Source organism: Ammodytes marinus (genome assembly GCF_949987685.1).
Source record: "Ammodytes marinus genome assembly, chromosome: 11".
Taxonomy (NCBI): domain Eukaryota; kingdom Metazoa; phylum Chordata; class Actinopteri; order Uranoscopiformes; family Ammodytidae; genus Ammodytes; species Ammodytes marinus.
In genome coordinates, this window is record NC_137215.1 from 7,729,485 (window position 1) to 7,743,518 (window position 14,034).

General features: G+C 38.9%; 2 protein-coding genes across 3 annotated transcripts; both read right to left on the reverse strand.

Annotated features, from left to right (window-relative positions):
- Window positions 1–289: 289 nt before the first annotated feature.
- Window positions 290–6,119, reverse strand: vdac2 (voltage-dependent anion channel 2). The gene is made up of 9 exons (XM_080036974.1): window positions 5,979–6,119; window positions 4,625–4,696; window positions 4,465–4,514; window positions 3,852–4,004; window positions 3,680–3,732; window positions 2,547–2,774; window positions 1,989–2,139; window positions 1,801–1,858; window positions 290–1,271 (listed from the first exon to the last, which is right to left on the reverse strand). Exons 2-9 carry the CDS (start codon window positions 4,689–4,691, stop codon window positions 1,180–1,182), a joined length of 852 nt encoding a protein of 283 aa, XP_079893100.1. The 5' UTR covers window positions 4,692–4,696; window positions 5,979–6,119; the 3' UTR covers window positions 290–1,179.
- Window positions 6,120–7,482: 1,363 nt separating this feature from the next.
- On the reverse strand, window positions 7,483–11,727 carry LOC307258048 (polymeric immunoglobulin receptor-like). Of its 2 annotated transcripts, XM_080037437.1 has the most exons (10): window positions 11,662–11,727; window positions 11,071–11,385; window positions 10,590–10,871; window positions 10,134–10,448; window positions 9,639–9,926; window positions 9,412–9,430; window positions 9,076–9,164; window positions 8,902–8,936; window positions 8,630–8,654; window positions 7,483–7,802 (listed from the first exon to the last, which is right to left on the reverse strand). In XM_080037437.1, the coding sequence occupies exons 1-9, from the start codon at window positions 11,705–11,707 to the stop codon at window positions 8,634–8,636; spliced, it is 1,410 nt and encodes a 469-aa protein (XP_079893563.1). In that variant the 5' UTR covers window positions 11,708–11,727; the 3' UTR covers window positions 7,483–7,802; window positions 8,630–8,633. The 2 variants fall into 2 exon arrangements, with proteins under 2 accessions (XP_079893563.1, XP_079893564.1); XM_080037438.1 differs by lacking the exon at window positions 8,630–8,654.
- Between the last annotated feature and the right edge of the window lie 2,307 nt (window positions 11,728–14,034).

Genomic DNA, 14,034 nt, shown 5'->3' on the forward strand with positions numbered 1-14,034 from the left:
ACGTCAACCACATTTTTAAGACTGAAAATTGGCAGTCTTGTCACTGTATTACATTTGCAAGTTGATTTGCAAGGAAAAATGGATTTAAGTCAAAGTGCATAGAATACTGGGACCTGAAAAGCTGGCGGTGAGTAGCAGTTCTATTATAAGGAACAGGATAGTATGAAATAGACCAGACAACCCAACACATTCCACTCAAAACATTCTACCGTATAAAAAGGTTAACATTCATCGAACAAGCTAGTTGGAGTTGTAAAAGTTGCAGCTCTAAATCACATGAGACATGCGATTGTGGAGTTCAAAGACTTTATTGAAAAGTTATACATACACATAAGGACCTTCAAGACTTCCTGCGGGCTCCGCCTCTGCCCTGTACAGGGAAGCACTTACCAAGTGTGCAGAGGTGCAACTTAAAAAGTTACACCTTTCGGACAATGATAATTTGGCATTACTGTGAACATTAATTTCTTGACCCACCCAGTTGTCTGTTAGTACAGAATAAACAAAAACTTAATTCTGCTTGGTCGGCCACACGTACAGGTTTCCTTCAAACTGTCAGACCCAACTTTAAGCAACCCAAAAAACTGCCCAGTTTAAGGGAACTTTAAGAGAGGATATCAAAAACCCTGATGGCCGACGCAAAACAAAACATTACAGAGCTTTAGTTTGTCCTTGTGTGCATGAACAGGAAGGGTGCAGCAGTATTTCAATAATCTAGTGTACTAAATGAGGTTTGAAAATTAAAACTGGAAATGACAAAAGGAATATCAGATGGTATGATTGTAAAATCAGAATGTATGACAACTGAAGTTTCTCACAAAAAAAACCCCAGAGTGTCGGATTATCACAATAAAGTCACACAGAGTTGATGACGGGCAAAGGGATTGTATTGGATTTCATTATTATGGCAGTGCTGGACAGGAACAAGGACATGATACATAAATAATATGCCGCCAACTGTCTCTTGAATAGATGCAACTACAAAGTAAAAAGCAACATAGGACAAATATACCAACGACAGAAGCACCAACTTGAAGTGGTACTCAACAAGTTAGAGTTCGTTGTTGTAGCCTTTGAACCAAATCTCTCCAAGATATCCCCTTGCTGGTTTGAGCTGGACATACATTTAAGGCCAGATTCTTCTGATATTCCCCTAGTCCCTTGCAGTATGAGGAAAGCTTAGGCTTCCAGTTCCAAGCCCAGACCCAGCTTGTGGCCTCCTGCGTTGATGTTCTTGCCATCGACCAGGCCAGACAGGGTGAGTTTCACACCTGCACAGTCAAGAAAAAAACCAACATTAGCCATTATACGTGCCACAGTGGTGGGCAAAACTGACCAAATTACTAAAGGATGGCTTATACAGACATATTGAACCTGAGTTTTCACTTGATGCCAGATATGGTGTGAATGCAGCCTTGCGGAGACGGCCAGTGCCTTGTCTGTCATCTTCAATGTATTGTAAACACTGAGGTCTCCGCAGCGCACCTTTTGCTTCATGCCTAGTGTAGCCTCCCAACCGCCGCCACATTTAGCATTTAAACGTTTAGAAGTTACTTCCTTAGTGCAAGCGCCAAATCATATTCTCTGAACATAGGCTTTTGGAACAAGGGGTTGTCAGGCCATAAATGCCATTTTAAGTCAAGTAATTTACAGAACATTTGCCTAAATTGGAGTGTGCAAGGACTGTAGTGTTCAGTTTATAAGAGTGCACTGAAAATAGAAGTATTTAACTTTACACGGCTTTAACTTCATTGATAAACATCAATCAGCCATCCATGAACCTGTTGGAAACAAACTTACCTGGTCTAAGTGTCTGGGTGTACCCAACACCAACAAGGCTATTGTTGTTGACTTTAGCCTAAGGAGAAGAAAAAAAAGAAAAGAAAAGAAAAGAAAAGTCAAGTGGCGATAAAAAATATTTCAATGTTGTCACATTTATTCTCAGGCCTCATCCACTGAAAGCACACGGCCTCTGCTGCACTACTTACACTGACGGCGGCGTCCTTGTCCAGCTGGTATTTAGCTGCGATACCGAAGCGTGTGCTGTTGCTGCCAGCGGTCCAGGCCAGGTTGACTGATGTCTCCAGCTTGTCGCTCACCTTCTGGTAGATGGAGCCTCCGAACTCAGCGCCATCATTTCTTTAAAAAGATCATGAACACAAGAGATATTTCATGATACAGGAGACGGAATGTAAAATCCACTTTCCCTGGTTTCAACTCCAATGTTTTTGCTACAAGTTCAACGATTCTGCAATACATTTCTTATAAGGAACACTGCCTTCCCTGGAAACTAACTTTTATTTTTGACAAATAAATAAAACAAGTAACCGTGTACACCCAAGAGAGTGTTCACAAACAAACTTTAAGCTCTGTGTCTTGCTGGTTTCAACAGGCTGTTGAAGCTCTGCTAAAGGTTTAATGCTTGTTGGGTTTTTGTGCCACTATTGACAATGTGTCACCATAGTAATCTGCCGATGGCTATGTAGATTTGTTTGTATTAGATTTAGCTTTTTATTTTCACCGTGTAGAAAAGGTATTTTACTCACACATTGGTGTGCAACTGGAAGTCTCCCGTCTTGTAGCCAATGGCGAAGTTGTTCTGGGTCATCTTGGACTTGGCGGTGTCGAAGCTCATCTGGTAACCGGCGAGCCAGCCCTCATAGCCCACGACAGCAGCTCCGTGGATGGTGGGACCAGCAAAGTCAAAGTCGACATCGCAGCCCAAGTTGACAAACTCGCGCTTGTAGGCGGTCTTCACTTTGCCACTCTTCTTGCTGTTGATGAAAAATACAGTTATGGTTTACTTTGACTTAAATCCCACTCGAGTCTAATTAGACATAGAGAGTAAGGTTACATGTTCTCCAACATGATTTTAGCCCATATAGCTAGCATGGTGCTACAAGGCCTTTAAATGTAACTCTTCTTGCATAATGTTTTATCTTTACCAAAAAAAAAAAAAACACAAATGATCAAACATCTCCACATTGCCTGCTTGTAATTCAGTCAGTGTGACACAGCATATGTTCTGGTTAAACACTTAGCCCTTCCTAAATCCCCAGGGTGGCGGTTCCCATTCAGGGAACCATACTTCAAAAACTATGCAATCTGCTGCCAGCTCAATTGGTAAATAGGATAAGAAAGTTATTTTCCTTCAAACAGACAGTCAAGACATTTGGATCTTTGCTGGTGTTAATTCCCCAGTTTGGAATTGACACTGTAGCCTTGAACATGTTTCAGCAATGTTGACAAATAACTTCACCCTCACCAACCTTACCACCCTCAATATGAAACAGGACACGCTTCCTTTGGGCCATGTGCCATATTTGTCATGTGATTTTACACCTCATAGAAAGCAAAGACTTCTGGGGACACTAGTAAAACCAAAGTGTTTTTAATTTTTTTTCCTCCAAAAACAACAATATTCACAAAACCTAAGGTATGCAACCCTAACAGCCAGTAATGTGGTATGATAGACTAGTTCCATATTTGGACTGTGGTCACATGGCCGGCAGAAACACTTGTCACAAGCATGCACAGCACAGATCAGGTTGCCAACCCCGTAGAGAGCCAACTTGACAGAGCGGACTGTGTTAAGTTGTTGACTGATGACTTGCAAGGACAATTCCCATGAAAGCGACTTTTCCCATTGATTCATTATTGATAATAACCAGTATCTTACCCGGTGTTTGGCGCGAAGGTGGTGTCAAAGGTCAACTTCAGGCCCTTGGCAATCTGGAAGTAACGGAAACCATTCGACATTAAAATAAATTCATGTGGTCCAGTCCTACTCACTGGGTAGGCACGTAATTATGACCCATGTTAAATTTCAGGTGAATGGATATTTTCCTTACCTGATCCTCAACAGTGATCTCTGTTCCCAAGGTGTTGTCAGTGTTCCACTTCTCAGTAAAGGTCAGGCCGTATTCTGCCCTCTTGTATTTAGTTTCCAGGCTACCCGCAACTTTGCTGGTATCGGTGTTGGAGTTACCAGCCGTTTTGAATTCCTGCAAGGAACAATTTTAGAGAATTCTTAAATCACAACAAAAGCTTAAATACAATGAAATAACTACGAATGAAAACACAACTTTTTTCAGTTCTCATTAGGTTTTGCAGTCAGGTGGAATTTTATTTTTATTTTTTATTATTTTTTTGTTAAAATCTCTATCTTCAGGTTTTAGGACATTTATTTTAATCTGGACTCTAGAGAGCCAAAGCAGCTGGCCATTTTATCTGAAGATGCATTAACAATTAAATCCACAGACCAAACAGTTGTACAGTTCAGCTTCTTGTGGGGCTTTGTAGCTTTCCAATAAAGCCCTTTAAGTACCAAACATAAATTGCTGTGAATTCAACTTCCACATAGCTACATCTAAATCATTTTATGCAGCTTTAATTGTCACTTTCACCACCTTAACAACTATAGTTTTTTTTTTTTATTCTTAATCCACAAAGAAAGGACCTTACCACTCCACTGGCTGATTTTGTCTTGACATCAAGCTTCACCAGGCCAAATCCTGAAGAGAAAAATAGTTTTTGTTTAACTCAATATCAAAAGCTCTTCTACAAGATCATGTATCCGTTTTAACGTCACATTGCTACTTGATCAATGTCTAAGAAACCTTACCATAGCCTTTGTTGAAGATGTCCTTGGCAGACTTGCCCAGGTCAGCGTAGCAGGGAGGCACGGCCATTGTATCTGTAGACACAAGGAAATCACGATTGCTCAAATTATTCTTATACCAGCAAGTTTCCAGTCATACAGAAAACAAACAATGTAATGATGTATACAATAATTAATTTTCCGGAATTCCTCGTATAACGATTCATCTCTGCTGTGCAATAAAAAGGGCCATATGGATAATTCTGGTTTTACTATTAATGTAATGATCTGCCAAGGAAACTTAAGTAGCAAGCTATGGGGTAAATGTCCTCGTGTGACTTAAGGGGCACTGATGGGTGGGCTAGGATTGCAGTCTCTCAACCATAACCTTTCACACCACAACCAAATATGTGTTGTACTGTACCTTTAGGTTACAAAATGCAAAACACCACGAACACACAGTTGCAAGAATTACAATATGAACATGTTTGTTTTACAGGCTGTACACTTATTGCTTTAACACATACCCAAAATACTGGCTAGTACAGAAGATGCACTGAGTATTGAAGCACACGCCTGAGTCACATGAACATATAATTTGTTTAACTAGGCATATTTGTTCATTAAGCGGTTGCCAAACCTGTTTATTTGAAAGCAAGACCTTGCATTAGTGGCTTCATCTTGTCATAACCGATATCTCACTACTATACTATCGATAACTAGATTTTGTTTCTTCCTTGCTGTAGACTTGACCTGTGACCCGGGTCTACGCCAAACAGTTTTGGTTTCGCTTTTACATTGTAACACCTGTGGCAAGGAGAAAGTATACAACAGCAGTGCACGCTTCTTGACAGCCGATGAAGGTTACCGAGTGAGCGAGGAGCCATTTTGCCGCACTAGGGGTGCCCGGTTCAGGCCTGGCCTTTATTAAACTACTCTTCCACGTGAATTGGCACCAGCGGCTAGGCGTGGCAAAGGCACACGCCAATGCCAATTAGCGGGATGTGTTAATAAACCACGTCTAGTCTCGCCTTCTCAGCCCCAGCCAACTCACGACTGCTAACTAGGCCACAGGGCAGGGTAACGACCCGAGCGCTCGGTAACGTGTAAGCAGTAAGTACATTTCGGGAATATTTTTTCCATGTGTAGCTTTAAAATAACAACTGGCCAAGTATAAGTAGCACGAGACGTGAAACACAAAGCACAACATCCCCTTGCTTTCTCTTGACATGTGTCAGACGCAGCATGTCCACTGCGGCTAGCTTAGGTAACTCTGCTAGCATCCAGGCTACCGGCGTGCGTAAAGTAGGCGTAAAACAAAATTACGCTTGTTGTTGAGTTGGTTAACAGTGTCAGACTGAATAAGCGTTTATCTTACCTGTCGAGGATGGGGCTAGTGGTAAACTAAAATGACTTTAACAGAGATATTCCTCACACTTCACGGCCGAAGCAGGCGTCACCGGTTGGAGGGCGAGCTGAAGGAGACTGCACCGCAGCGAAATCCAGACCTATCACATCCAGGCTCAAGACTCAGGACCCAGGGACGGCTACAAATGTGCCTGAGTGAAAATGGCTTCACGTGACGTTATAGAGGCGTTATATATATAATACAGGTCGTTCTATCTCTTAATTAGGCCCACATCGGACTTTCTTTTTAAATATAACATTTTCACATTTGTGCATTGTTATCTCATATCATATGCTATGTTTTGTTTACAGCAAATATTAATATTAGGCCTTTAAAAAAAAGAAGTTTATTCAGCAGGGACAAATACATTGTAGGCCTACATTATTTCATATAAAATATAAAATAAATGCCAAGCATACAGGTTTCTAGCCAAGACTAATTTGCAACCCATGTCCCTGGTTAGGCCTTTACTGAAATGTACACACGAATAATAAGAATACAGAACACATCAAATACAGGAGACATAAAGACAAAACAAATCTACTGTTTTTTCAATTCTACTGTTCTGTTTATTCATCAATTGGCAGAGTATTTCTGGAGCAAGCCAGTTTCTGATCCCTTATTTTAAGTGCCTGTTTGTATAATGATTTTATTGGTGTCATTGTTGTTTGGTTTTCTTGACCCCAAACGGTTATACAATATGACAAATGGTAAAATATCATGGCCTGCATAAATGGTTGTGCTGCCTTAAGAGGTATTGATGGTATATTAATAGCGGTCCTGTCTGTTTAATGTCAAATAGCTGTTTTCCCCCTGTCAAAAATGACCGCCCCATGATAGCTGATTTTAAATCCATATAGCCAAATACGCCTACATATAGGTCTAGCCTATTATAACCCAATGCAGAGTTAATTTTTTTAACCAAAATATAACAGATTTAAATGAACATTTGGGCAATAAAGATGGAGTCAGTGATTTTGGAGAATACACTGCTTTTCTCAACAAGAGTTCTCCAGATTTGCTGACTCCACCTTTAAATATGAGCATAAATTTGCCTTTCATACATTAAGTGGGTATTGGCTTTTCTACGGCTAAAAATGTCTCTTCCAGATTCAAGCACACATTGTCCAAGATTAGAGCAAACTAAATAGTTTTGTGATTTCACTATGTTTTTGGTTCACCCTTCGTTATTGCTGTGGGTGAAGATTCCTAGCTGTGGGACTAATGAAAGATTATCGATCAATCCTATCTTATTTTATATACTTTTTCTGAGCAGTTTTTTAGCACCAAACAAATTTATATCTTTCCCAACAGTGCTGCAAATAATTTGCACGATGTGTTCTGAATTGTAGCTGTAGCAACAATTGAAAAATTAAAGTGTTAAAAAAAGTATTTTCTCACCAATTGTTATGATCATACATTTTTATTATCAATCACTTCCATAACTCTACAATACAATGTTACATTTTGCTCTTCAAATTATGATGCATTAAATGTTTTTGACATGCTTTAAACTTGCCATATACTGTATTGTGCATTCACTTGTAAAGTACTGAAAACAGTTTATACTTACATTATATAAAAAAAGGAAATACATAAGTACAAATCTCCTGAAAATGGCCAACATGCAGAGTTAAAAATGTAAGTTTAAAGTTATGACAATGCCCTTGTCCAGCAAGCAGGTAAGCGCTTATTCATTATGTTCTCTATGTGGCGGTGGATATAAATGTATGGCGAAAGTGAAAGAAAAAAAATTGGTGTCGAGACAAAATGCTATATCTTCATCTTTTAAATCTGTTGGAGAACAAAAGAAAAATTTAATTAAGGCAAAACAAACTATGCAGCGTTTTAACCACCGCATTTCCTTCCCCATCTCTCTCAGCATGTGACTTCAAGGCAAATACTGTTTGGATAGAAATTAAAGGTCACATATTATGCTAAATGCACTTTTTAAATGTGTTCTAACATATCCATGGGTCCACGGTGTGCCTAGAGACTGCCAAAATATTTAAAAAAAATAACACTCTCCTTTTCTCACTCTCCCCCTTTCTGAAACCACCACCCCTCCCCCACCCAATATACTCCAGTCAGAATTCTCCTCGTTTCTGACCTCACAAACTGGAAAGCCAGAAGCTTCCACTGTGCAGCCCACACCCCTATTTCTTATTGGTCCATGGCCCTGACAGACAGAGGGCGAGGCGTATCTGGCTTCGCTTCCGGACAGGGGGCGGGGGGAGCTCAAAGATTGTATATTTACGAGGGGAGCTGCAGCTCTTTTTAAAAAAATAGGCCATTGTGAGATTAGCTGAACATCAGCATAGTACAATAAATTATCTGAAAGTTTTTTTCAGCAAACAATTAAAGAAAGACGTATTAGGGACCACTAAGACTATAATAGAACCGAAAAGTGTATAATATGGGAGCTTTAATAAAAGCTTCTGTATTTGATGAATTCAAAATTTCAAATTCAAATTTGTTTAATCAATTCACCTGTGTGGATTGTAAAATTAAATGTACAAAAAAACTTTAAATGTACTGTGTTTTAATGTGACTTTGTTGTGTATTACACATTGTGGTTTTACTGGAAAAGTGTTACCTAACTTTAAATTTTTCTCACATACTTTGTCATGTCACTTCCTCTTCAGCCTGTGAGAGAGAAACACATGACACACTGACATCACAGTATGAGTACACATATTTATGACATGAGAAAATACAGTAATTGATTCCATCAACAAGACAATCTTCTAGCGTTGTGTTCAAAGTCATGCTTGGTTGAGTTCTGATGTTGGATTTTGTAATTAAACAACAAAGGTACAGTGCAGCCCTGTAGCGGCAATGATATTTATATATCTTCTTTGTGAAAATCAACATTGTTTTTGTTATATTTTACCATTGCAGGTGCTTGTGATTCTGCCTCCGTCCGCTCTAAAAGAAAGATAAAACCACCTATTACTGACTCAATGCTCAAAGACAAAAATGCACAATAACACATCATTTTACACAAAAAAAACTACGTTAGTTTTTCCTAAATAAGATTGATCAGTTCACCATGAACTATACTTACTGTGTCTTTTGAACATAAACCAGATGAACAAGGTCACCAATGTAAAAAAAATCATCAGACTCAGACGGCTGATGGAACTCTTGGAAAGGCTGTAAGATGAAAGACCACAATGCAATTTCATAATGTATAAGATCTATTTATTATCCTGGTCATATATTGCACAAACAAATAATTATTTGTATGTATTCCTAATCAACATTATCATGTAATATTGGTATACATGCACAAAGAGAATCCCAAAAGGCCTTATTTTATGGACCACAAAATATGTACAATAATATGAGAATATACAGTATGTACTATGTAGTAAAGTATGTTAATGCACAGGCTACCCACCTTGGGTATCCATCCTCAGCTGTACGTGACAGACAAAGGCAGATGCATTATACACATTTTCAAAAGTAAAATGGGTGCCAAGTTTGTTAAACATTGCATTATGTGTATATTATTCAAAACAGCACTGTGATTACCACTGCAAAATGACAATAATTAATAGTAATTCCACTTTTCTATGAAATCAAAACCTTTCAACGTTATACATTCAAATTATGTAAGATACGTACCAGTGGTTGGTCGGTCATTAACAGTTAAGTGCACTGGCATCTGAAAGCCTCCTTTGGCACACCAATACCAGCCGCTGCGCTCTGGCCTCAGTTCACTCATAGTCACGGTGAAAACATTGGGGGCTGTACTGATGGTCACTCTTGTTCCATCTATTGATCCAGACACACAGGGCCCACCAAGCCTGCACCACTTCATTTCTCCAGAGATACGATCGTAACAACTGATAGTTATGTTGTCTCCGTCATATGCTCCAATCTCTTCATGATCCACATAGAGACTTGGAGTGCCTACATGGAAAACAACAGAATTCGATGAGAATGTATGGGTTGCCTTACGTGCTGGTGTTGTTTTCAAAGATGTTTTGCAAATAATTCAGATGGAATAATAAGCTAGAAAACTAAAAAATGCTGATCAAAATAAACATTTGGTCATTCAAATGTAGACCCTTAATCAGTGTTCTGAAATGATTTTAAGGATTTGTTATGGGCTCTTACCTCTGGTGACTGACAGGTGAAAATATTCTTTGACATCCGACCCTTCATCAATCTCCACAGCACACCAGTAATAATCTTCATCCGTCACATCTTTTATAGTCACAGTGAAGATTTTTTGGCTTCTGTCGTCAGAGATTGAATACTTTACCGAATTTGGTTGGTTTGTTTTAACTGCATATGTGCATGAGGTCCAGTAGTATCCTTTACACAAATATTTCACATTGTTTGTGTATTGTGAGTCATAGAGACATGGGATAGTGATTGATTGTCCAGCTTTCACTGACACTTTACGGACTGTAGTTATGCTCTGAATTCCTGCAACAAGAGCAAATACAGTATTTTTATGGGTTTATTCACTAACAATATTCCTTCTTCATATGACCTGCTTATTGTATGATCAACATGGCATCATTTAACATTTGATATTTAAAATGTTTTATTTCATATAGTTCTTACCATTAACAGTTACATGCACTGGCATCTGAAAGTCTCCTTTGGCACACCAGTACCAGCCGCTGCTCTCTGGCCTCAGATCACTCATAGTTACGTTGAAAACATTGGAGGCTGCACTGATGGTCACTCTTGTTCCATCTATTGATCCAGATGGCCTCATCACACAGGACCCACCCAGCCTGCACCACTTCATTTCTCCAGAGTTAAGATAGTTACAACTGATGGTTGTTTTAGATCCAGTATATACTCCAATCTCCTGATGATCCACATAGAGACTGGGATTACCTTAATGAAGAAAAACCGAATTCAATGGAAATGGGTAGCCTAATTGTAACATGTTTGTGATGTTTCAAAGCTGTTTTGCAAAAAGATGGAATAATTAGCTAGAAACTTGGAAAATGCTGATCATAACAATCATTCTGTCATTTAAAAATGTAGACCCCACCCTAAACAATGTTCTTAAAGATTTGTTAAGGGCTCTTACCTCTGGTTACTGACAGGTGGAAATATTCTTTGACATCCGACCCTTCATCAATCTCCACAGCACACCAGTAATAATCTTCCTCTGTCACATCTTTTATAGTCACAGTGAAGATTATTTGGCTTTTGTCGTCAGAGATTGAAAACTTTCCTGAACTTGGTTGGTTTGTTTTAACTGCATATGAGCATGAGTTCCAGTAGTATCCTTTACACAAATATTTCACATTGTTTGTGTATTGTGAGTCATAGAGACATGGGATAGTGATTGATTGTCCAGCTTTCACTGACACTTTACGGACTGTAGATATGCTCTGAATTCCTGCAACAAGAGCAAATAGTCTTTTAATGGGTATTCACTGATTCACTAACAATATTCCTTCTTCATATTCCCTGCCTATTAGATGTACATATTAGCAGTTTTTTCACACATTAAGCCAGTATTATCGTCCAAATATATGAAACAAAACCTTGAGAATGACGTAAACTGCCATTTAAAACATTAACCATTGTTGTCATTGACATCATCCATCAATCAACTGACCATTGAAACATTTAAAACAATTTAATGAATTGTAACATAACCTTTGTGACTGACCTGTGAGACCAGTGAGGAGGAGAAGAAAGCCGAGATGAATAGTCATTTTGGTAATGGAGCAGAGCCAGACAAAACCAACCATGAACCAAGGCAGGGGCAGTCTGATGTTTGATTTGCTGTACTCTTGGAAGTTAATCTGTTGAAATCTCACTTCCTTCTCGTTTTTGGTTTGATGACAACACATATCATACTGCATACATACAGATACGTTTTGCTTTGACTAGACATTGTACGCAGCACTGGTGAGAAAATCTTCCTTCCTCGTTTTATATGACAGTTGCAGTTGGTTAAGATACAGGTTGCAGTAGACTTGATTGCAAGGTTGAGTGGTTAAACAATTTTACAGTAAAATACCGGCACCCCAATGCATATGGGGTGCCGGACTTAAATTTGTTTCATTAATTAAAACATGGGTAATAGAATCCAATAATATAGGTTTATCAGTATCACCCTCCCTTCACTATGAAGCAACTTTTAACATTCTCATGCTCAGAATGTTGCCAATGGATTAAATAGTACATCCTTGTCTAATGTTGATTAGATATAGCATTGACAAGTCACATAATCATAGATATATCATTTAAACGAAAAGTTCAAGGTTTTTAATTACATTTTTCAGCGTTGGGTTTATCAACTCTGAGCGTGTTCACTCTGGGTTGATCGCGTGCGTAAAAGCCATCGTCAATGGATCGCTGATAACATGATTCACCATGGAAACAGTAGAAACAAATGATTAATCCTCCCACTTCTCAAAAAAGAAAAGAAAAGAAAAATCTCCGCTCCTCCCACTAGAGTTAGAAATATTAACGAATGAGTTTATGGTATGGAGAAGAATTAACGGGGATATTGTCTCATAACTCTAACCTAATCTCCTCTGCAATTCAGAAAAAAACAGAGCAAAATTTTTTGTAAAGAGAATCATTTCGCTTCCGTATGAGAAGCCATAGTCTATCTAAAAAAGTTACGCATATCAGCAGTAAAGTATTAAGCTGGCGCCGCACAGCATTGCTGAGAGTGTTTTATATTCGCTGTATAATATGTTGGCACGCTATAGCCTAATACTGTGCAGTAAACAGACTGTCGCTTCTTTTAAATGGGGAGTGAAAGACATTAACATCAGACACATTAGGTGACAGTTTCCATTGAAGAGCCTGATTGATTTATTACCAGATCCATTTTCCTCAAGTGATCACAGTTTAAATTATTATATACTTTTTATATTCATATTAGGCTATTTAACGAGGCTCGTCTGTGACTTTAGGATCGCACAAGTGAACAGTAAAGATTGCGTGCAGCCGCAGCGTTACATGAATCCACCTGACATAAATCTGTTCAGTGGCACAGACATTAAAAAGCATACAATACAAATAGGTTTATTAATCTGAATGTAGAGCATGTCACGATGTGTAAGGTGGCCGCCTATATGAACGGACCGAGGGCTGAGAACAAGGCTGCTGATCAGATCAATGATCGGTCAAACGTAAAATCATCAGGAAATGATAAAAACATCCCGATGGAGATTTCTATGGAGTGATTTTGCATCAAACTGTACAGGTACGCGTGTGACAGTGACACTCTTTCTTCAGTCGGAGCTGCAGCGTAAAGTGAAAACAAACTCAGGGTAGGTCTAACCACCTCCCGAGCAGGTTAGACCCATGGCGTACGTTGCCGCAGTAACTGACTCTTGGTTGCGCTGAACCTGCTACCTGAAACGGAAAACCCAGAGTTTCCACTAACTCAGAGTGAACAAACTCTGGGTTGTCTCAAAACCAGCTACCTGAAACAGGCCTCTGTGTGCTTGTTGGGACTTGGTTATTTACCACAATGTTGCACTCTATATTTCTACACGTTTGGTCAGTTAAAAACGAAATACATAGAGGAAGGAAAAGAGGAAGTCCCAGGCTGTGAAGGTCATGAATGTATTCGATTCTGAAATTACATAATGTGTAAAAATATAGAGTGCAACATAGCGTGATAAATAAACAAGTCCCAACAAGCTCACAGGAGTGTTTAGTGATGTTGTGAAGTTTATCTTTTGACCTGCTCCCCTTGAGTACCCACTGTTGCTGTGAGCTAAGCTAACCATGAGGGGCAACCTTTTCCCATTTCTATATCAAAAGTGCACGCACAGTTACAGGAACTGTTTCTGTCACCTTTTCTTGAGCCGTAAAGTGAGAAAAAAGCTAAACATTTAAATTGTTGAACTATTCCTTTAAATTAAAGTATTTTTTCAGCCATAAAATATTACTATAACAGACGAGGAGAAGAGGACAAAGAAGATGGCAGAAACCGGCAGGTCAATTGTTGAATTAATTTATGCATGTACAGGGATATTTCTTATAATCCTGTTATTTAAACGCCATCATTCACTTG